Here is a 22,420-nt window from a genome sequence, read left to right as displayed (position 1 = left end):
GGTAACTACAGACCCATAGCCTTAACATCCCATCTATGTAAATGGATGGAAAAGATATTAGTCAGAAGGCTGAACTTCTTCCTAGAACAAAGAGGATTATATGGATCTTATCTAAGTGATTTTAGGAAAGGACGATCAACTATGGATGCTATCGTAAAAGTAAACAATGAGAAAACATTTAAAATGAAAGAAATTATGAATATAGTATTTTTTGATATTGAAAAAGCTTATGACTCTATGTAGAGGGATGGGCTATTAATTAAATAGAACAAAATAGGAATTAGAGGCAGGTTTTATAACTGGGTATTAGACTTTCTTTCAGATAGAAGATTTAAAGTAAAAATAGGGTCAGAAGTATCTGAAGAATATGATATTATGAATGGAATTCCACAAGGTAGTGTTATTAGTCCTGTACTATTTAATGTTATGATTAATGATATCTTTTCAAATCTAGATAGAAGAGTTGGATCAGCTCTATATGCGGATGATGGAGCCATATGAGTCAGAGGACGAAATCCCAAAAATGTGACAGATAAAATTGAAGATTCAATAAGAAAAGTAGAACAATGGTCTTATAAATGGGGCTTTAAGCTTTCAGCAAGTAAATCCTCTCATATGTTATTCACCAGAAAAAAAGGGATAGACAAAAATACATTTAAGCTATATGGACAGGATATGGAAAGAGTAGATCAGTTTAAATATTATAGGTATGTGGCTCGATCAAAAGGGTACAATTCATGTGGAAAAAGTAGAATCTAAATGTAAGAAAATTGTAAATTTAATGAGAGCAATAGCTGGACAAGAGTGGGGAGCTGATAAAAGATCGCTTATGTACATATATAGGGCTTTGATGAGGTCAACTATAGACTATGGGTGCTTTGTGTACAGAGCAGCAGCCAAAACTCATTTATTAAAAATAGATAGAGTCATAAATAAAGCACTGAGGATATGTGCTGGTGCAATGAGATCAACTCCAATTCAGGCATTACAGGTGGAGTTAGGAGAAGCCCCCTCAGACCTAAGAAGTGATAAACTCATGCTATCATATTGGAGTCGGTTACATGGCAGTGATAGTACAAATCCTGCTAAAAGTGTAATAAAAGATTGTTGGGAATATCATTCTTTTAACGGTAATGGATTTGGTTGGGAAATAAAAGCAAAAGTAGAGGAATATAAGATTGAAAATATATGCATTACATCTCCTACTCCTATCAGTAATATTCCTATTTGGATGTTTCCGGCTACTGAGGTAGATTTGAGTTTGATGGACCTAAAAAGAAAATGGGGAGACAATGAGAAAAGAATATTGGTAAGTCAGTATATTAAAAATAAATAATACAATTATACAGATATATATACAGACGGATCTAAAGACGAAGAGGATAGGGTAGGTATAGGAATAAGCATACCATCAATAAAAATAAATATTGGTAAAAGATTACCTGATCAGTTGTCAGTTTATACGGCAGAAATGATGGCTATTATTATAGGACTTCAATGGGTGGAAGAAGTGAAACCAGATAGAGCAGTATGTTGTGTTGATTCCTTATCCGCCCTCTATAGTATCCAGAATATGAAATCGGATAGAGAAGATTTAATGTTAGAAATTCATCAAAGTTTGTTTAGACTACATAAACTTCTTATAGATGTGAGATTTTGTTGGGTACCTGCACATGTAGGAGTTAAAGGAAATGAAAAAGCAGATAAAATAGCTAAAATTTCTACTAAAATCTGAGAATTTATAGATGTTCATTTTGGTAAAGGCGAAATTAAGACATTGATCAAAAAAGAAATGACAATGAAATGGCAAGTCAGATGGGACAGGAATAAAAATGGGAGGAAATATTACAATTTACAGAAATCTATAAATACACAAGGAGTAAATAGGAAAAATAGAAGAGAGGAGACAATTTTAACTAAAATGAGATTTGACCATACAGGGTTGAATAACACAATGTTTTTGTTAGGTAAAAGAGAAACAGATGAATGTGAGGAATGTGGAGTCACAGAAAACGTTGAACACATATTGTTCCATTGCAAAAAACTATAGAAGAATGAGGATCAGACTAAATCAAAAGATAAGAGAGGTAGGAAGGAAATGGAGTATTGAGGGATTACTTGGAACTACAGGAGAAGGAATCAAGAAAACACAGAAAGCTGTGATACAATTTTTGAAAGATATAGAGATATATAATTGGATTTAGGTCATTACTTTATTTATTTATTATTATTATTATTTTGCTGCTTTTTTATTTTATTTTATTTTATTTCATTTACTTGATATTAAATAGAGAAGTATAAACTCAAGCTACATACTCCGGTACAGTAGGTGGCGGTATACACCTCTTTAAGATATGTTTGTAACCCGCCATTTAAACTAAAAGAAGAAGAAGAAAAAAACGGAAGTAGTTCAATTTTGTGATGCTAACATGCTAAGGCTACCAGAAACAGAACACCCATACTTGAGTGTGTAGTTTGTATGTTTCAGTCTAAGTTTACTGATGATGTCGGATAAATTACTGGTGACGGCTCGTCCTCATAAACAGAGCAAGGAAAGAAAGACGGAAGCCGAGAAGGCTTCAACAAAAAGCAGTTTAGATAAAGCGAGAGGACAAACCCGAGTGAACATCGGTCCAGCTTTTCAACGATGGAGACAACTGAAGGAGCTCAAGGGCCTGAGGAGTGATGCCAGGGTTGCTCTCTTTCTGTTGGACAGGTGAGTTTTGGTTTTGTTGGAGGGGGGAATAGTTTGTCTTCATCAAATATGTCGCTTTTCATGTAGCCACATTAGCCCAATGCTAACGTTAGCTCCCCTGGCTGTGTGAGCTGGTACATGAGCTACCATTGAGCCCGTCACTTTGTGTTTGTTTTCTAGTTATGAGAAGCAAACATCGACACCGTGGAAACCCGGATTGTTGAGAGCTCCTCCCCCCGCTGGGTCAGCTGCTGCTGCGGAGTCTCTCTCTGACCTGTGAGTGCAACTTCAAGCTGATATGAACACGGCTTAGATTACTGTTCTGTCTCATATGGCTCATATGGTTTACTTCAACTTTTGTATAAGTATGCACTTGGAGAAAGTTGGAGAAGTGTACAGAAACAGAAGTGAAACTGTAACTCTCCTGGTTGTTTTAGCTCCAGACCGTATTTTTTCCCTTTGAATAAGTGTATTTAGTTTAGAGTTTGTAAACATCCTTGGATGTCCATCCATCCATCCATTTTCTGCCGCTTATCCGGGGCCGGGTCGCGGGGGCAGCAGTCTAAGCAGAGACACCCAGACTTCCCTCACCCCAGACACCTCCTCCAGCTCTTCCGGTGGGACCCCGAGGCGTTCCCAAGCCAGCCAAGAGACATAGTCTCTCCAGCGTGTCCTGGCGCCAAGGCCAGCGCGTGTTGGTCTAGGTGAACAACAAGAAACCGCGTGAAATGACGCTGAGATCAGTAGATCGAATCCTGTTCATGATGAACTCGTTGGGATTCCCACATCATAAACATTGTATATTAATATTTCCAAATCAAATATATAAACCCGTGTGCAATTAATCATTGCCTAATGTCACCATACACAGTTATAAACAACGATAAGAACTCGTTTGTTTGGCTGGTTTTGTCCTGTTGATGCATTATTCGGACAGCAGGTGGCAGATTGGCTTGCATACCAAATCAAATGTTTTCCTTAATCCCCTTTTAATATTATTTGTAGTTTGCAAGATTATCAAATCGTGTTTTTAACCATGTTAGTACTTTGCAAAATGTATAAGCCTATATTAAATTCCCCAAAACATTTGGCATCAATAACCCTTATTTTAATATTAAGGATTATTACCCTCAAGAGAAACTGACAAATATTCAAAAGCATGTATGTAGATGACTATAGATATTTATATAGCCTATGAGTGTCTGTGTGTTATATCTTATGGGCAATAAAAAGAAAAGAAAAAGACACATTTAGATTTGTTTCATTTATCTAAAGAGGATAAAGAAGAAATGAAGACAGAAATGTTTGTTTGTTCAATTTGACATTTTATGAAAAACATTAATAAACAACACAGTGATTACAAGAACAATCAAGTGTTACATAAAAAATAGAAAAATAAATATAATAATAATAAAAACAATAATGGCATATGACACAGCAAACATGAACCGCATGTTGCCAGCCTTTTCCAGTTTTCCAACTGTACTCCTGGTATTCAGGTTCACAGCTACACGCTGGAGTAGAGTAAGTAGAGGACAGGGAAAATAGGGCAGATCTACCACAATAAAATGCTTCCTTTAAACATTAGAAGTCTTTTTAGATGTTTCTCTGTCAGGCATTTTGATTAAGTCCTAATGTGGAGTGATCCTTAATAAATCCCAGTCTTGTTACACACACAGACTTAAGAAACTCAAGGGTTGTCATTGCTTGGCTTTTGTTTCTTCCCATATCCATGTTTTGCCAGCACAGCCCTCCATTCTTCGTAAGATTGAGTCTCAGACTCTGTGCAGAACCAGTTTCCAAAGTACTGGCGATGTGACTGTGGCTTTCTGTCCTTGTTGCACTTTTTGCAAATGATGACATCCGACTTCTTTTCATATTTTCTTGTCATTTGTCCAGCGCGCTCTTTGTCTTGCTTCCTCTTCCTGTATTGCAGGGTTGTATATGGAATATCTTTATTTGAGGTCTGAGTGAAGGGTGGCATGGTGATGAACATCATCTGTGAGGGTCCTGCAGAACACTGCACAGATGGGGGAAAGAGAGGATTTTGGGGTTGTGAAGCCTGGGAGATAGTCTGAGGTTGTGGCCTTCTCTTTAGCTTTGCCTCCCCAGCAGTTAGGAGGAAGAATGAAAGAATGAGGTTCAGCAGCTCCTTTCTGCAAAGCTGCAAGAAGCGTTTCAGTTGCTGCCATCGGTGCGTCTGGAGCTGGGATGCCTTGCATCACAGTTTGTTGTTCCTGTGACCTACAACGCCTGCTGTACCTGAAGACAAAACAAAACAAAACAAAAAAAAAACTTCAGTTTTATCAGCTGATCAAATGTATCCTCCAATAGCACTTCATCACATAAGATAAGTTAAGATATAAGGTTTTATTGTTCTCAAAGGAACATTTGTCTTTAAAATAGCACATACATTTATTTTACTTCACAGGTTATCTACATTTCTTTATATAAATATGAGTCTATTTTTAATTGCACGGGTTTAATTTGTAATTTGTTTATTCTGAGTCATATAGGGGGTCCTCTCCATCTTGTTTCGGGTTTATCTATGGTTTTTTTCATTATGTAAGGGAGGGAGGACAGCAGTTGTTGAACACTAATGTCTTGTATCCCTGTGTCCCGCATGTCATGTATGTATGTATACGTGTGTGTGTGTGTGTGTGTGTGTGTGTGTGTGTGTGTGTGTGTGTGTGTGTGTGTGTGTGTGTGTGTGTGTGTGTGTGTGTGTGTGTGTGTGTGTGTGTGTGTGTGTGTGTGTGTGTGTGTGTGTGTGTGTGTGTGTGTGTGTGTGTGTGTGTGTGTGTGTGTGTGTGTGTGTGTGTGTGTGTGTGTGTGTGTGTGTGTGTGTGTGTGTGTGTGTGTGTGTGTGTGTGTGTGTGTGTGTGTGTGTGTGTGTGTGTGTGTGTGTGTGTGTGTGTGTGTGTGTGTGTGTGTGTGTGTGTGTGTGTAGCGGTTTCATATATATATATATATATACACACAAACTTGTATTATCAACACTATAGCATGAAACTGTTTTCACATTTAACAATGAAATGGTCCTTCGTTTCATCATTCTTGTAATTTTTTTTACTGAAAATAATGTAAGGCCATGAAGTTTCAGGTGGAAATCACTTGTTATTGTATTGTTTTACGGTAATTAAAAACACAAAACGGGTTAATTCGACCCAAACACTACTTTCCTATATGCCTGTTTTTTTACACCGATTACATTCAGTCATGATCGCCTTGTCATGCTATGCTCATAGCCACATTACACGAACTAAGTTAAAACAACTAACAGTAGCCTTGGGCCGGGCTAGTAATTCGGTGAATATATTTATTTTAATAAAAGTTTACTTACCAGAAGCCGGCGCTGGCGTTACTAAGCAACTCTGAGGCGGGGACATCCGAGTGGGGCGGGACATCGTGTGAATCTTGGTAGCGATACGAGCGCTGATTGGCCACATCGTGGTAGAATTCTGGTAGATTCTTGGTAGCAGACAGGGACGTGATTGGTTGCCACTACCAAGATTCACCTCGACCGACGGGTGGCGGGGGGCGCCACCCCGAGGCCTCCTCCCGGAGGGACATGCCCGGAATACCTCCCTAGGGAGGCGTCCAGGGGGCATCCGGACCAGATGCCCGAACCACCTCAACTGACTCCTCTCGATGTGGAGGAGTAACGGCTCTACTCCGAGCTCCTCCCTGGTGACCGAGCTCCTCACCCTATCTCTAAGGGTGCGCCCAGCCACCCTACGGAGGAAGCCCATTTCGGCATCCTTGGATGTGCTGGGATAAATCATCAGTGATGTCTCCTGAGTTCATCGGCTGTTTCGGGTCTCACAACATCCGGCACATCAGACAGGCGACCCGGCCCGGGTTGTTCAGGCCCAGGGGCCGGACCTCTTCATCCAAAGCCAACTGGAGCGCTCTCTGCAGCCTCAGTGCTGGTCTTGATGGCGGCTCCTGTCATGACACGCAGTGCAAAGACCTCGCACAACGTGCAGCCTGCAAAGCCTCTGCATCCCGCCTCGCCGCCTCCGAGCTCTCCACCCCTTCGTCCGACACTTCTCTAGCAGCTCTTGGTATTTGAGCTGCTCATTTACCTCCTCCATGCGTCTTCTCAGAGGACTGTCAGGGAGAAGACACAGATAAAATCATGTCTATGAAGTGGAGGTCACATAGTTTGGGAACTTGAGCTGCTGCCCCAAATCAACTTGTAGCTCCCAGTCTGATACTGATGTGTGCAGGCCGGCTCAGGGTGTTGTCTCTACCTGTGGTCCGGGTCCAAAATTCACACCCACCAAGCGCCAAATGCGGGTAGATTTTCTGTTTGGTGAGTTCATTTCAGAGAGCTGTGCGCCACAGGGCGGGTAAATGTTTTCCAAAAAGTCATCAGAGCTATCTTATGAGTATTCAGTGCAGCTTCTGTTCCCTGCTCTCTCTCTGTTGTCATGACTGTGAGCATCACAGAGCACGCAGTGAGACACACCAACATACGTTTTAGTACACACACACACACACACACACAAACACACACACACACACACACACACACACAGGAGCACCAGCCACCACACGCTGTGCTCCCTTTCAACTTTTAGTACATGAGCACACAGTTGACCTGTACATCAGGAACACGTGATGTGCATACTTGATAAAATGAAGGAACATTACCACCTGTAAATGGATGCTGACACTGTTGTGTAATCAGGTTTTTTCTCCACAGGGATGATGAGATGTCAGAAGCCCCCGAGGAGATGTTTGAGCTGTTTGAGAACAGGATAGCAGAGTACAAGGAGGAACTTCGCCTTTTGAAAGAAGAGAACGAGAGGAAACAGAATCTACTGGACGCTGCTCTCAGCCCTGACGCCCGGTTACACACAGCAGGTTTGTACAGACGTTGACACCTGAAGAAGTGATCTGTTTCAGACTCTTTAATGTCTGCCTGTTTCTTTATGGATCTCAGTGCTGGAAGGGTTTTAGTGGTTGCAAAGATTTGTTTTCATGTTTGTATCTGCTAATTATCAATGTGCCTACGAGATTGGCAAAAAATGGGCTATACTATATCTGTGAGGACCGACAGATCCCCGGTCAGGACCGAGCCGGCACTAAACGGGCAGATTCTGGTCTTTAAAGAAATGCTCACAGCAAACTAGAGTTTTCAGAGAGTCGTGTGTTTAACTTTTCTCCCCAGGCGTCCAGCCACTGATGGTGAAAGATAAAGAGGTTCCCCCTGAGCAGCAGGAGAGGGAGAGCTTCAGTGTGAACCAGGAGAACCAAACAGAACCAGCACACAGTAAAGAGGAGCAGGAGGAACACTGGAGTCAGGAGGGAGAGCAGCTTAATGAGCCAGAGGAGGCTGACATCATCAAATTCACTTACTTTCCTGTCGATGTGAAAACTGAAGAGGACGATGAAGAGAAACCTCAGTCCTCACAGCTTCAACAAACCCAAAGTGATCAGACCAGAGAAGAATATTCACAAACAGAAGCTAAAGGAGAGAAGTGTGAGGGATCAGACTTTAATCCAGACATTCATTTACAGCCGGTTACTGATGACGAGAGTTCAAACTCCTCTGAGACTGATGACAGTGGTGATTGGAAGGCCAGTAAAGAAGGTTTGAACCCTGCGCAAAACAAAGACGTACCTGGAAGTGATGTGAACTGTCATACTGGATCAGTTATCCCCTCTGAATTTGCTACAAGCTCGGGACAAGAGGAACATCTGCAGCAACACATAGGAACCCACACAGGAGAGAAACCATTTGGTTGTTTAGTTTGCGGTAAGAGATACCCAAGTAAGAAAAACTTAAATCAACACATGCGGCGCCACTCGGATGAAAAACCGTTCAGCTGCTCAGTCTGTCAGAGGAGTTTTAACTGGAAAACCGAGCTGGTGACACACATGAGACTCCACACAGGAGAGAAACCCTTCAGCTGTTCGGTGTGTGGTCAAGGATTCAGAGACCGCGGATGTCTTAAAAGACACTTTTTTGTCCACACAGGAGAGAAACCGTTTAGTTGCTCAGTGTGTGGTAAAAGTTTCACACAAAGTGGAGACCTTCAACGACACTCTGTCGTCCACACGGGGGAGAAACTCTTCAGCTGTTTGATATGTGGTTACAAGTGTACACATGGCGGAGATCTGAACAGACACTCTGTTGTCCACACAGGAGAGAAACCGTTCAGTTGTTCAGTTTGTGGCAGAAGATTCACTCAAAGTGGCGCTCTAAAAAGACACGCTATCTTGCACACTGCGGAGCAACCGTTCACTTGCAGTTTTTGTGACGGAACATTTACTGAACTTGAAAGTTTCAAAAATCACAGCTGTGAGTCGCAGATGGCCTAGCAGTTAGGCCAGACGCCCTGTGTGGAGCTTATGGTCCTTCAATTGGGCAGCCTGTGTCATCCCACATTCTGTCCCGATTTCCATGCCAACTCTTTCCCCTGTCCTGTCAAAGAAAGGCAACAAGGCCAAAAGAGAAATCCCAAATGGGTTAGTAAGAAAAACCTGAAGATACTAGTGTCATGTAAGGCGCCCTGACACAGGGACTCAGTAGAAATGTTAGGTCACAGTTTGCACAAGCTAACCTCTGGTGTTTGTCAGCTTCCTGTTCAACAGGAAGTAGACCAAGTCCACGGATAAAAGACAACACAAGGTTCAGCCTGGTTTTAGAAGCATCTTTATCCTCTCTGTGTTTCTCCTCACTCTGATTTAGATTTTCAGTTTTTTCTTGTAAAGTTGACTCGTTATTTATTCTGACTAACTAATGACTGATTCCTGATGACACTACACATGTACTTGGAGTTGATGTTCTCTTGTCACATTTATTAATCTTCAAATTGATTTAACTAAGGATGAGTTCACAATGTCCAGCTCTGTCTTCGTGCATGATGTCTTCATGTTTGACCAGAGAATTGTGGATTTCTGTAGTCGTTACTAAAGTTTGCATATTTATTCATGTGTTTTATTTGTAGGTTTGATGCCGTAATATTACAATAAACCTTCAATTGACTGACCAGGAAGTATCTCTCTTTTCATTTTTCTTTATGCCTGTGTCTTCAGATAACACTCGTTATGAATTGACGCTACACAAATGAAGATTGATTGATTTTAGGTTATTATAACAGTGAGGGTGGTCAATCCACTAAAAGCATAAACAACATCAGCAGCCATGCTGGTATAAGCTGTAGCACAGGGGGCAAGTCAAGACACATCAAGCATTCAATAACAGGATGGGTTTTTTTTAAAGTCCAGAGTTTAAGTAAAAGAGACTTTAATTCAATTCAATGAGTCACTCTTCCAGTGTCCCTGCAGAGCGGTTTCTCTGAGTGGCAATAAATATTCTTGAACAGTAGTATCTGGATTTTGTCATTATTTTATTCTACTCAGACCAAAAACTCCGGCACGCTAGGTGGCGGTCACGTGCCTTTATTCTGAAAGGAGAGGAACCGGAAACAGTTGCGCTACGCGATGCTAACACGCTAACAGCCGATGTCTTGACGTACAATCAAGATAAACTAAAAGCCCTGTTTGTTGATGATGGTCTTTTCGCTGTTGTTTTTGTTTTAAACTGTTTAACTTTTAAATATAGTCTCCGCGTCATACGAAGCTAATGCTGTTAGCTTTAGCGCGACCGAACACGTTTTCCAAGCGGACTGTGTGTGAAAGAAAAGCTGCAGAGAGATCTGATCAAGATGTCTAAAGTCCAGCTGCTGAGAGCTTTAGTGAACCAGAGACTGAGTGCAGCTGCTGAAGAGATATTTGAGCTGTTTGAAGGAACGCTAGCAGAATATGAGGAGGAAATCTGTCGATCCAAAGAGGAAAATGAGCGACAACGCCACCTGCTGGACGCTGTTTTTAACCCTGAAGTCCGCGTACAGGGATCAGGTTGGTGCTGTGTTTCCCTTACTGTGAAGACATTACTGCTGACAGCATCCCTCACCCTGCTCCACACTTCATCCAGATACACTCAGTCTGGAAGGTCCCAACCAAACTACAAACGTATCCAAGATCTGCCCCCCCCCCTCTTTCTCTCTCTCTCTTTCTCTCTCCCCCCCCCCCCCCTTCTGATCACCTGCGTCAGTCTCGTTGAGTCTTCCTCACTCACTGACACCTTCCTCTTCCTCTTGTTAGTTCCAGGAGAAAGCGGTGAACACAGCAGTGCTCCTCTCTCTCTGTGTTTGTGCTGATTTATCCCCCCTCGGGTACCTGACAGAGTTTAACAAACACGGGGGTCTTTGAAAGGTCCCATCTTTTTTGTTGTTGTTACGGTCACCATGACAACGACGAACAGCTCTTCCTTTTTTCACTGTTTGACTTCCATCGTGTCCTGGTTTTCAGTTTCACACGTTGGTCCCCTTTGTGCCGTGGCCAATCCACAGAAGTGTTCTTCCTTCAGGAGCAGAGGTGCTGCTTGTCAGCCGGCAAGGCAGGCAACTCCTTGGGGCCCCAGACCAGTATGGGGGCCCCGTTTCCACCGAGCGGTTCGTCTCAGTACGGGACACATTTTCAGGTGTTTCCATCGACTAAAGCCGGGAAAGATGTCGACCTGTACCGTCTTGCTTTTGGGGACCCTTCTGTTGGGGTGCCAAGTATATCGATTGGACCCTAAAAGGTGGAGCTAAACCCTGCAGTCTGTTGATTGGTCCCTCACGACAGCAGCATTAAAAGACAAACTCGACCCCGTTGTGTTTAAACAGTCGATTGTTTTTCTCCTCGAGGACACATCCTTCTCTGAAACAAAGCTGAACTGAGTTTTATAACTAAGAGTCACATGTCAGCGTTCAGACGTTTACTGTCCTGAAGCGTCTGTAGGACAAAATACTGTGAAGTTGTTTCTCCTCTCTCGTTTCCTCGTTCCTTCTTTTCTTTCCCTCTTCTCCCTCTCCGTTCTTTTACCCTCCTTTCTCATCTCATAAGAAGGAAGAGGAGTGAGCATCGGGACTCTGTGTCGCATGTGTGACAACCCCTGTCTGATGTCACTCCATTGACTCACCTGTCAATCTTTCATTTGAGTTTTATTGTGTTACTCTTGCTGGCAGTTCTCTGTCACCAGCAGAGGGCGCTGTATGGATTACAACTCTGCAGAGAGTGGAGCGCTGATGCTCGTACCTGCTCACTTCTTTCCAGCAGAGTGACCATCTCGTCTTCATTCTAGATCTTTGATAAGTGCTGTGATCAGCCGGTATATCGTTGTTTTTCCTCCCCAGTAATCAAACGATGGTTGATTTTTACACGTCTCTGTGAACATAAAGAACTTCATACTGACAGAAACAAGAGTTGAAATGATTAATGAGAGACTGACATCTGTGTGATACTCAGCTTCAGTGCAGACTTTGACCTCCCTCACAGCTCTGTGATTGTCGTAGCTACAAAAAATGATGAGTCGTCACAACTCGATATGTGTGATTGGTTTATTGATGTCAAACTAGTTTTGATAGAGTTGTATGTTTTCTTTTCTGCACAGAAGTTGAGCAGTTGATCGTGAGAAATGAAGAGGACGATCCTCCTGAGCAGCAGAAGAGGCGCTTCTGTCTGGACCAGGACGACCCACCAGAGGACCAACTGTGGAGCAGTCGGGAGGGAGAGCAGCTTCAGGGGTCAGAGGAGGCTGATGTCAGCATGGTCTCTCTGTTTCATGTCCCTGTGAAGACAGAAGAAGAAGATGGAGAGAAACCTCAGAGCTCACAGCTTCATGAAAACCAAAGTGAAGAGAGCAGAGATTCTGAGTGTTTGAAAACAGAATCTGATGGAGAGGACTGTGGAGGAGCAGAACCAGACAGAGACTTTAGTCCAGACAGTCATTTACAGCCAGATACTCCTGAGGAGACTTCACACTTTTTTGGATCTGATACTGATGACAGTGGTGATTGGGAGGAGAGTGATGAACTTCCGGAAGGTTTAAACCCTGTGCAAAACAACAGTGTACTTGTAAGTGACATGAACTGTAACACTGAAGATACATCAGTTATCTCCCCTGAATGTTCAACAAGCTATGGACCTCACAAACCTCTGAAAAACAATGAAATCCACACAGGCGAGAAACCATTTATTTCCTCAGTTTGTGCTGAAAGACACCAGAGTAAGAAACATTTACAGAACCATATGATGCACCATTCAGCAGAGAAACCTTTCAGCTGCGCATTTTGTAAAAAAAGTTTTATCTGGAGAGCAGAAATGGTGAGGCACATGAGAGTCCACACGGGAGAGAAACCGTTCAGTTGTTTGGTTTGTGGTAAAAGATTCACACAGAGCGGAGACCTTAAACGCCACTCAGTTGTCCACACTGGGGAGAAACCGTTCAGTTGTGCAATATGTGGACACAGATTTACAAATAGTGCAGATCTAAAAAGACACTATTTTGTCCACACAGGTGAGAAACGGTTTAGTTGTTCGGTCTGTGGTCAAAGGTTCACACGAAACGCTGCTCTTAAAAGACACGTTATCGTCCACACGGGGGAGAAACCATTCAGTTGTTCAGTTTGTGGGCAAAGGTTTACACAGAGTGGAGCTCTAAAACGGCACTTTGTTGTCCACACAGGGGAGAAACCATTCAGTTGTTCATTCTGTGACAAAACATTCACACGCAGTGGAGCTCTCAAAAGACATTACTGTCACCACAGAGGAGAAACCCTTTAGCTGTTCATTTGGTGACAGCAGTAAAAAAGGCTTGCTGCAGTCTTAGGCTTTGAATCTGACCTTTGCCCTTTGCTGCATGTCATCCCTTACTTTCTGCAGCTGTCCTGCCAATAACGGCAAACATGTCCCAGAACACATCTTTTAAAAAAAAAAAAAAAAAAAAGGGGTCTGCCTTTTGGAAATCTGAAGAGAAAAAGTATTTGTGAAACGATAATTCACTCAGCGTAAAGTATCAACACTTTTGATACTTGGAAGAATTGAATATTTAAAGTTATTTAAAGAGCACAGACAACATTCACTGTTTTCGATTGTGAGTTACAATCAGATGATTGTTTCCTAACTGGAGTTGATTTGCTCCCATATAAATATCTTTTGTATGTTTTTAACATTTCCCTCTATAAGCTTTTTAACGAATTCATAGTTACCCGAGGATGATTTAGAATTTTTCACGAGCGTCCTCGGATACCTACATGTTTTTTTATACAGCTGTTTATGGCTGTAATTATTCTTAAAGTTATCTTTTATTCTGTGATGAGTTGGAAGATGTTATGTAGAAGTTTTAATCCAATTAGAAACGTTCATTCGACTAACATGTTTTTCCTTTGCTTGTATAAAGATTGCCATGTTGTCTCTTTGTCCCTAAACAAAGTGCATAGTTGAGGCCAAAAGATTTGGAAACACAGATTAAAGATTTGAATATAAAGGACGAGTGTGTGAGATTTCATGCCTTCCAGCTGTGAGCTTTCACATTGCAAACAGAAACAGCGAAAGGTCTTATCCAGAGCCAGTGTTTCAGAGTTCTAGAGTTTTGTTTGTCCGTTCTAGGCTACTGTAGAAACACGGTTTTGGACCTTCTCCCTCTGCAGATATAACGGACTCATTCTTAGGTAACAGACAAACAGACAAAACTTTTCAGTAATACTTTATTCCATGAATAAAAGAAACAGGGAGACCTTCAGTTCAAAGAGTTCTCAATTTAGAAGCTTGAAGAAGTCTGAGGCACTCAGAGGGTTAAGTATAAAAAGCCTTTAATTCGTCTGGGCTAAAAGTTCAGTTTTTATCAACTTTTATTTGGAGATTTCTTGGTCAGATTAGCAACAGGATAATGAACACGTAGTCACAGTTTAAAACATTAAAACCCAAGAGCACAGCAGTTTTTTTAAATTTTGTTTTAAAATTGACGCCTGGTAACCACGGTAACCGCTGCGTTGCATCTGAATGTCTTTTGTCATGTTCTCCAGGCGTGAGCAGCCACAGCCTGTCCCGTCTGCAGCTGTTTTCAGATTCACACCGCTGAACATTTCAGGACTGCCTCCGAAAATCTTCATGTGGTTTTTCATGCACACTTGAACATTACACATTATAATAAATCAATATAGTAATATAACATTACACCGGGAGACTATCCCTGTCAGATAGCGGGAGGGGGCGGGGCCTCCTGAGTTAAGACATGACTAAAAAACAACACCCAATGACATGATGGATATTTCAGACTGTCTCTTCTTGAGCTACTTCTTCATGTTCATTTACATAAAACATCAGCTGAGGGTTAATGTGATTGTTGCTTTACATGTTTGTATGTGAGAAGAAGAAAATAAAACCACACAAGCTGCTGAAATGTTTCCATTTTATTAATGAAAGAACTCCACTAGTCAGACTAAAGAACCTTTTTGCTGCTGCAGCACAGATTTGAAGTCATGTTTGTTTTGTGCCGGTGGGAGTCGGGCTCATCTGTGTGTCTATCAGATCTGAAAGTTTAAATAACAAAGGTTGTGTTGGAGAAGCACGGTTTCCCTCTGAGTCTCACCTCACCCAGTTCAGATTTCAGTGTTTTCACTGACCTCAATAATTCAATATGTGTTGATGCTACACAGCTTTGCAGTCCGACACGAACAAATGAACACGGATGAGTTAGGAAATGAATGAGAGGGACCAAAAAGAAAACGACAAAATAAGATTGGATCAGTTTTAATGACTGAAAACTAACAAGCAAGCTCTTTAAAGAGTGACTTTTTCAGAAGCGGTTTATATAACAGTTAGAAATCAGGCGAAGCGATTCCACCCTACCAACACGGCACCGGCCTCATGCTGCTTATGTTCACCTTACTCGTCTTTGAAATGAGCCACTCCACATTCCGCGTGATCTGCCTTTCAGGAGGCTTATTGTCAATGTGGTATTTACATCTACTATAGCAATGATCCTCCTTGAAGCAGTGCAGCAAGCAGCGGCAAAAAAACTAAAACGTCAACATAAGTAGCTTCATTTTAACATTAAATGTTGCACCAAGAGGAGAGACCACCAGCATCTCTCTCTCATTCATGTGCTTTTAAATTCAGTAAAAAAGAAAGATTAAATATTTGGCTGATAAACTTCGACAGCAGCAAATATAACTGGTTGGCATCAGCAGCAGCGTCTATGAGTGGGAAGCGCTGGAGAGTTTCTCTGCGTGGGCAGCCAAGTGTACTTTCAGACTGACGTGCTCTGCAAATCTTCTACCACAAACAGAGCAACCGAATGGTTTCTCATCCATGTGGACCACCATGTGTCGTTTAAGAGTTCCATTTTGTGTAAATGTTTTTCCACAGACTTCACAGCTAAAAGGTTTCTCATCCAGGTGCGTGGTCATGTGTCTTTTCAGAGTTCCACGTTGTGTAAATTTGTTGCCACATACCGAACAACTGAACGGTTTCTCCCCCTTGTGGACAATCGTATGTCGTTTGAGAGTTCCCGGGAGGGCAAACTTTAGACCACAGATTGAACAACTATATGGTTTCTCCCCTGTGTGGATTGTCATGTGTCTTTTCAGAGTTCCATGTAGGGCAAATTTTTGACCACAAACCGAGCAACTGAATTGTTTCTCGCCTGTGTGGACGATCGAGTGTAGTCTCACATTTCGCTTTGAAGGAAATCTTTTCCCACATATTGAACAACTGAACGGTTTCTCTCCAGTATGAACTCTCATGTGTAAAACCAAATTGTGTCTACGGCTGAAACTTGTTTTACAAACGGAGCAGTTGAAAGGTTTTTCTCCCGTGTGAACGCTCGCGTGTGAGGTCAACGATGCTTTCCGTGTAAACCGTGTGCCGCAGATGGAGCACCTAAAAGGTTTCTCTACCGTTTGTGTTGTCTTTCGCCTCTCAAGCTCTTCTTTCCATTTATACTTCTTATGACAAAGTTTACAATCCAACGGTTTTTGTCCTGTTTTGCTTATTTTGTGTTTCAGCACATCTATCCGTTGGCCGCTTGCAGCACCTTCAGAGGAGCTGGTCGATGTGCTTCCAGTTGTACTTCCTGTTTCACTGACAGATTCTTCACTAGTCGACTGAGCGTTCCTGATCCCCCAATCCCAATTACTGTCATCAGTGTCTGAGTCAGACGATTGTGAATCCTTGTCGTTGTCCTCTTCTCTTGAGTGTTGATGAATTTGTGAAGACTGAGGTTTCTCTCCTTCTTCTTCACTCTTCACAGAGATGGGGCTGAATATGGACTTGGTGACATCAACCTCTTCCAGCTCTTGAAGCTGCTGCTCTTCCTTCGGACCGCTCCACAGTTCCTCCTCTTCCTTTTTAATGATTGTGAACTCTGATTGGTCCTCCTGGTCCAGGCAGGGTCCGCGCTCCTGCTGCTCAGGCAGCGCTTCCTCTTCACACACCAACAGCACCTCGATGTCTGCAGGGAACAATAAAAAATGTGAGATTTAGAAAACTGTTTTTACCGTTTACTTTTAAACTACAAACAGCACTATTTTCTTAAATATAGAGACAACTGCTTTATGTAGAAGTCATTAAAACTACTAACCTGTGAAGAACTGGAGCAGAAAATAAATAAAGTGACTTCAACTTTGAGTCACTGATCACGTTGTGGGCACATGTGGACATGATATATATAACTATAAATTCATAAAATTATTCTAACTTATCTTTTGAAACTGAAAACGGGACAGAGCAGCAGAGGGAAAAACAGCCGCCTTTATTAAACAGACATGCAGGAATCCTTTTTCAGAATTATTTTTGAGTGGGGAGCGTCATGCTTCCATCGTCATAGAGGAAACAACATGCTACTATAAATAGTCAAAAGATTTGTAATAATGTGAACTAGAAGAGATTTAGAAATGTCTGTGGCGGGGTGATGGGCTGACATGAAATGCTAAACCGGAAGTGCATGTGATTTTATTTTGAAACGGTTCACATGTATTTCCGGCCCAGTGGACGTGTGCAATCAGACTGTAAAGGATGGAGACTGAAAAATAAGTGGTTAAACTCCCCCCCCCCCCCCCCCCCCCCCCCAGTTTGATCATGTCTGATGATAATTAACAACAGTTGGACGCTTTCTAATTGTGTTGCTGTTTGTTGAAAAAAAACCCGTTGAACTTCACAAACCTTTCCTTTCCAAGCGGACTTTCGGGTTGTCGGGAGTCTCCAGAAGTTTCTGTTGTTTCGATCTGCTAATTTCCTCCTCGTACACTGATATCGTTTTTTCAAAAAGCTCAAAAATCTCCTCAGCAGCTGCACTCAGTCTCTGGTTGACGAAATCTTTCAGCAACTGAACTTTCGCCATTTTTGAACAAAAGAAAATGTCCTCTTCTGAGAGACTCAGTTTACAAAGAGGTCACACTCTGTTTACAAAGAGGTCACACTCTGTTTACAAAGAGCTCACACTCTGTTTACAAAGTTCACACTGATCGGAGTCGTCGTTGTACTTCAAAGATCGTCTATTTCCAGCGAACCGAATCTCTCCAGCAGTGTAGAGCGCCACATAATGTGTCCATCTTTTAAAACAATCTAAACTGAGAGAGAGAAATGTTTCAAAGACAGGCTTATCTGGAAATTATTGTGTCCACATCCTGCTCTCTGTCCATCTATTTCCAGCGAGCAAGCTAATTCCCATTAGCACTTTGAGCTAACAGATTAAGACTGGAGAAAAGACATCCCGAATCTTTGAAAAAGGGTCAACTTCAGATAGTTTTTAGTGCTTATAGCCTCCGGGAGTTCACTTCAGATTATAACAAAAAGGAGTAAGCATGCTAGCAGCCACACGGTTAGTAAAACAAAACTTCCGGTATTATTCTTCTTCGTTTGAAGTGGCAACAGGCGTTACCGCCCCCTTGTGTGGAGCAGCGTTAATAACTCTGGACCTTCGATGATTCATTCATCTTGATCATGAGGGGAGAATCAATTCACGTCATAAAAATGGTGAAGTCTGCAGGTTTGTTTAATTCAGCTTACAGAAAACATGTTTCCAGCATGATTCGTGTTTTACCCTGCGAGTCCTCCACGTCGCTTCCTTTTCATTTCCTCCGTGTTTCAGAGAGATTCAATCCAGATGTTTTGATCCTGAGCTCCGGCTCATGTGCAGACGCTCTGTCATCCTAAAATAGTCAAACTCTACAAGTTCAATGAAGATAAGCAAGTGTCGATAAAGCAAACTTTATTTGGATTTTTTAAACTTCCTATGAAGAGTCAATTCAATACAAGCTTGATTATCATGTTAAAGTTATGATTAACTTTTTAGAAAGACACAAAACGTGTAGAAATGTATTTAGTGAAAGTGAAACCACTGAAAACAGAGAAAACTGAAACAAGCTCAAGTCACTCGTTCAATGAATGATGCGTTTCTCTGAGAGCCAATGAAAGGTCTCGTGTCCACCTCGTGCTTTCTTCTGAGCACTCCCTCTTTTTTGTGCGGCCACTCAAGTTGAACATCTTTCCTCTTTTCAGAAAGGCGCCGCTGAGGTCACCGGCGCTCTTTTCCAAATGTCTGATATTCACCGTTTTTTTTGCCGTTTCTATTTATCGTGTCGCTCCGTGTCTGATCAGGAAATAAACGATCTGAAATAAAAAAAACAGCAGTAAAAAGTAACAGAGCAGAGTCGGTCATACAGCGGCTGTTGTCAACAAACTGTTGTCATGGAGACAGGACGGACGTGCAGCACTTTTCTTCTTAGCAAACAAACGTTTCACGCGCACAGCCAGCGCTTCGTCCGGTGGACAAAGGGACGAAGAACATATTTGAAGTTTGTATTATTTCAGTGTTTTTTCTTTTCCTTCCTCGGTCATGATGCATTTGTGTAAAGCACTTTGAATGACCTTGTTGTTGAAATGTGCGACATAAATAAACTAAGATCTTAAATTTAAAAAATAACAAGGGACACAGAGTGAAACTGTGTTCCCCTCTGATACAGAAGGAAAGTCACATTTTTTACATTTGCAGACGGAAACAACCAAACATGTGACACATGATCACCCATCAAACTACACATCCGTGTTTAAACAATGAATCCAGCAGTCAGTCTCTGAACAACGTCAGGAACAAGCTAACGACAGGCTGAGAGCTGGAGCTGAACCGTTACACGGCGCCCACCTGTCAATCAGCTCAGCTACACGCCTTATTGTGAACAACTCTGATCCTTCATCCAATCAAAACTGATGAGTCATCAAAACATCCCCCCATACAGTGTGTGTGGATGGAGACGTGAGCTAATCAGGCTGTAAACAGGACAACCCTACGACATACTTTATGACACTGCAGAGGAGAAAATCTTCAAGATGAACTACTGGGATTTCTCCGTGTGAACTGTCATGTGTCTCGTCAGAGTAACTTGTTGTGCAAATCTTTTACCACAAACTGAACACCTGAAGGGTTTCTCCCCCGTATGGACAGTCATGTGCCGCTTCAGAGTTCCACGTTGTGCAAATTTTTGACCACAAACTGAACAGACAAATTGTTTCTCCCCTGTGTGGACAAACAAGTGTCGTTTCAGATTGCCTCGCAGTGCAAACGTCCTTCCACAAAACGAGCAGCTGTACGGCCTCTCTCCCGTGTGGCTCCTCATGTGGAGGAGCAAGTTGTTTCGCAGGCTGAAACTTGTGTGACAAACTGAGCAGCTGAAAGGTTTCTCTCCTGTGTGAGTTCTTAAGTGTAAGGTCAAAGTGGAGCTTTGGGCAAACCTGGAGCCACAGATGGGGCACCTGAAGGGTCTCTCCCCTGTGTGGACTCTCATGTGCCTCTCCACGTCTCCTTTCCACGGAAAAATCTTCTTACAAACTGAGCAGCTGAAACGTGTTCCCTCTGAATGATGTCTCATGTGAGTCGCTAAGGAATTTTTTCGCAGGTATCGTTTCCCACAAACCGAACAAGCGAAAGGTTTGGGTCCTGTTCTGCTCCGGCTGTGTTTCAGCGGGTGTCCCTTCTGGCCTGAACTTGTAGCGACTTCAGAGGAGCTGTTTGCTGATTCTCCATTTTTTCCTTCAGCGTCGGTCACAGGTTCTTCACTGTTTTGGAGAGGGTTCTGACCGGACTGAGAGTTCCTGATCTCCTCCCAATCCCAACTGCTGTCATCAGTGTCAGACTCGGAGGACTGCAGAGTCGGCTTTTGGCTCTTTTTAGTTTTATTTTGGCGAAGCTGTGAGGACTGCGGTTTCTCCTCCTCATCTTCTTCGTTCTTCACAGTGACAGAAGTGAACGTGGACTCGTCGATACAAGCCTCCCTCAGGTCTTGAAGCTGCTCTCCATCCTGACTAATCCACAGTTCCTCCTCCTCTTCCTTTTTAATGACTTGGGACTCTGTTGGATCCACCTGGTTGAGACTGGGGCTCCAGCCCTGCTGCTGGATGTCTGTGGAGAACAAATACAAGTTTTAGTTTACTAAACACATCACCGGCATGCCTTCCATCCAGGACTCATACCAGACCAGGTGCAGGAAACATCACAGCCCGACAGCTCTAAAAACAACCCGATGCATCTCGACCGTGTGGACGCTCATCTAACCACAGATCTCATTCCCTCGTCTTACACTGACACTGGTCTTCCCAAACTTTGGCCGGCAGTCTGGTGGATTCTTTCACAAACATTTACTTTGATTTTACATTGAAGTCCTGTCCTAAAATGTGCCGTAGTTTGCTCCCAGTGAAAACAATGTGTTGTTTTTTTAAGCTATGCATTTATCACGGTTCATCTTCACTTCCCTCGGTGACAGTCTCAGATAAATGAGGACTTTTATCAGCTCCTCTAAAGGCATGAAAGGCCAATATGAAATCTTAAATGAAAGATTGGTTTTATCTATTGCACTCCGGTCTGATGCTCCATCATTACAAAAACATACATATGAAACACCTGTGTCCCTTCTCTGTGCCTCTTATGAACATTTATGAGCAGGGTTCAGAGTGAACACATGTACCTGCTCTGGGTGAGTCCAGGACTTGTTCAGGTCCCTGGTTCTGTTTGGATCCATTCAGCTGCTCCTCGTACTCTGAGATCGTTTTTTCAAACAGCACAAAAATCTCCTCAGCAGCTGCACTCAGCCTCTGGTTCACAAAGTCTCTCAGCATTTGGACTTTAGACATTTTCAGCACAAACTCTGCAGTGTGTTTTCAGGGACTGTCCGAGGTCCGGCTCCGTCTACTTCCTGCGAGCGAGCTAACACTATGCTAACTCACGGAAACATTTTAAGCTAACATAAGATGGGACTCGGGTTCAAAAATGTGAAATCATCACACCAATACTACTTATCATCTCCTTTTTAAACATAGAGTCGGTTAACTCTGCCTGGATACATCTTACACATGTAGTTATAGTAAGAATTTGCATGTTAGCCAGGGTTAGCATTAGTACTTCCGGGTACCGTTCTTCTTCTTTATTTATGGTCTGTTACAACGATGACTCAAAGAGGTGCATACCGCCACCTACTGGACCGGGGTGTGTAGCTTCAACTATGTGACACTACATTTAATGAAAATAACAAAATGAAAAAATAAGGGGTCCACGAACCATAGCGTGGGGTTCACACACACACACACACACACACACACACACACACACACACACATATATACAGTCCAAAACTCTGATATGATTGTGACAAGACTTCGTAGAGCACAACAACTAAAAAAAACCTCAAAATAAAAAAACACCTTGGAGCCAACAGTTTCTCAAAAGTATTTTATAAAATAAATTACTTTAAAGTATAAATGTAGCCTTATTCTATTGCTGCAAATTACTACACAGTACATTAATTAATAGATTTATGCTTATCAACGTTACAATAATGAGGGGGTCCTTGGAAAAATGTCTGACCTGAAAGGGGTATGTTCTAGAAAAGT

At 42.3% G+C, this 22,420-nt stretch overlaps 4 protein-coding genes across 4 annotated transcripts; 2 read left to right on the top strand and 2 right to left on the bottom strand.

Annotated features, from left to right (window-relative positions):
* The first annotated feature begins 2,421 nt into the window (after window positions 1-2,421).
* On the top strand, window positions 2,422-9,699 carry LOC306838908 (uncharacterized protein). Its single transcript, XM_079367326.1, has 4 exons — window positions 2,422-2,716; window positions 2,876-2,971; window positions 7,407-7,567; window positions 7,875-9,699. Exons 1-4 carry the CDS (start codon window positions 2,502-2,504, stop codon window positions 9,026-9,028), a joined length of 1,626 nt encoding a protein of 541 aa, XP_079223452.1. The 5' UTR covers window positions 2,422-2,501; the 3' UTR covers window positions 9,029-9,699.
* Window positions 9,700-10,096: 397 nt separating this feature from the next.
* On the top strand, window positions 10,097-14,024 carry LOC306838914 (uncharacterized protein). The gene is made up of 2 exons (XM_079367332.1): window positions 10,097-10,570; window positions 12,150-14,024. The coding sequence occupies exons 1-2, from the start codon at window positions 10,378-10,380 to the stop codon at window positions 13,319-13,321; spliced, it is 1,365 nt and encodes a 454-aa protein (XP_079223458.1). The 5' UTR covers window positions 10,097-10,377; the 3' UTR covers window positions 13,322-14,024.
* A 1,249-nt stretch (window positions 14,025-15,273) lies between these two features.
* Window positions 15,274-17,938, bottom strand: LOC306838912 (uncharacterized protein). The gene is made up of 2 exons (XM_079367330.1): window positions 17,702-17,938; window positions 15,274-16,991 (listed from the first exon to the last, which is right to left on the bottom strand). Exons 1-2 carry the CDS (start codon window positions 17,877-17,879, stop codon window positions 15,736-15,738), a joined length of 1,434 nt encoding a protein of 477 aa, XP_079223456.1. The 5' UTR covers window positions 17,880-17,938; the 3' UTR covers window positions 15,274-15,735.
* Window positions 17,939-18,747: 809 nt separating this feature from the next.
* Window positions 18,748-21,934, bottom strand: LOC306838916 (uncharacterized protein). The gene is made up of 2 exons (XM_079367337.1): window positions 21,499-21,934; window positions 18,748-20,936 (listed from the first exon to the last, which is right to left on the bottom strand). The coding sequence occupies exons 1-2, from the start codon at window positions 21,662-21,664 to the stop codon at window positions 19,873-19,875; spliced, it is 1,230 nt and encodes a 409-aa protein (XP_079223463.1). The 5' UTR covers window positions 21,665-21,934; the 3' UTR covers window positions 18,748-19,872.
* Between the last annotated feature and the right edge of the window lie 486 nt (window positions 21,935-22,420).

The sequence above is a fragment of the Symphodus melops genome (assembly GCF_947650265.1).
Source record: "Symphodus melops genome assembly, chromosome: 18".
Lineage (NCBI taxonomy): Eukaryota > Metazoa > Chordata > Actinopteri > Labriformes > Labridae > Symphodus > Symphodus melops.
Note: the sequence above shows the minus strand (reverse complement) of the source record. Positions and strands in the feature narration are given on the sequence as shown.

What these genes read in the sequence shown, in the direction of transcription:
- LOC306838914 (XM_079367332.1), top strand. Translation starts at nt 10,378, where the DNA reads ATGTCTAAAGTCCAGCTGCTGAGAGCTTTAGTGAACCAGAGACTGAGT. An exon ending in AGTCCGCGTACAGGGATCAG is followed by an intron (nt 10,571 to 12,149) that starts GTTGGTGCTGTG and finishes TTTTCTGCACAG; the next exon opens with AAGTTGAGCAGTTGATCGTG.
- LOC306838912 (XM_079367330.1), bottom strand. Translation starts at nt 17,879, where the DNA reads ATGGCGAAAGTTCAGTTGCTGAAAGATTTCGTCAACCAGAGACTGAGT. An exon ending in AGTCCGCTTGGAAAGGAAAG is followed by an intron (nt 16,992 to 17,701) that starts GTTTGTGAAGTT and finishes TGTTCCCTGCAG; the next exon opens with ACATCGAGGTGCTGTTGGTG.
- LOC306838916 (XM_079367337.1), bottom strand. Translation starts at nt 21,664, where the DNA reads ATGTCTAAAGTCCAAATGCTGAGAGACTTTGTGAACCAGAGGCTGAGT. An exon ending in CCTGGACTCACCCAGAGCAG is followed by an intron (nt 20,937 to 21,498) that starts GTACATGTGTTC and finishes TGTTCTCCACAG; the next exon opens with ACATCCAGCAGCAGGGCTGG.
- LOC306838908 (XM_079367326.1), top strand. Translation starts at nt 2,502, where the DNA reads ATGATGTCGGATAAATTACTGGTGACGGCTCGTCCTCATAAACAGAGC. An exon ending in GCGGAGTCTCTCTCTGACCT is followed by an intron (nt 2,972 to 7,406) that starts GTGAGTGCAACT and finishes TTTTCTCCACAG; the next exon opens with GGATGATGAGATGTCAGAAG. An exon ending in CGCCCGGTTACACACAGCAG is followed by an intron (nt 7,568 to 7,874) that starts GTTTGTACAGAC and finishes TTTTCTCCCCAG; the next exon opens with GCGTCCAGCCACTGATGGTG.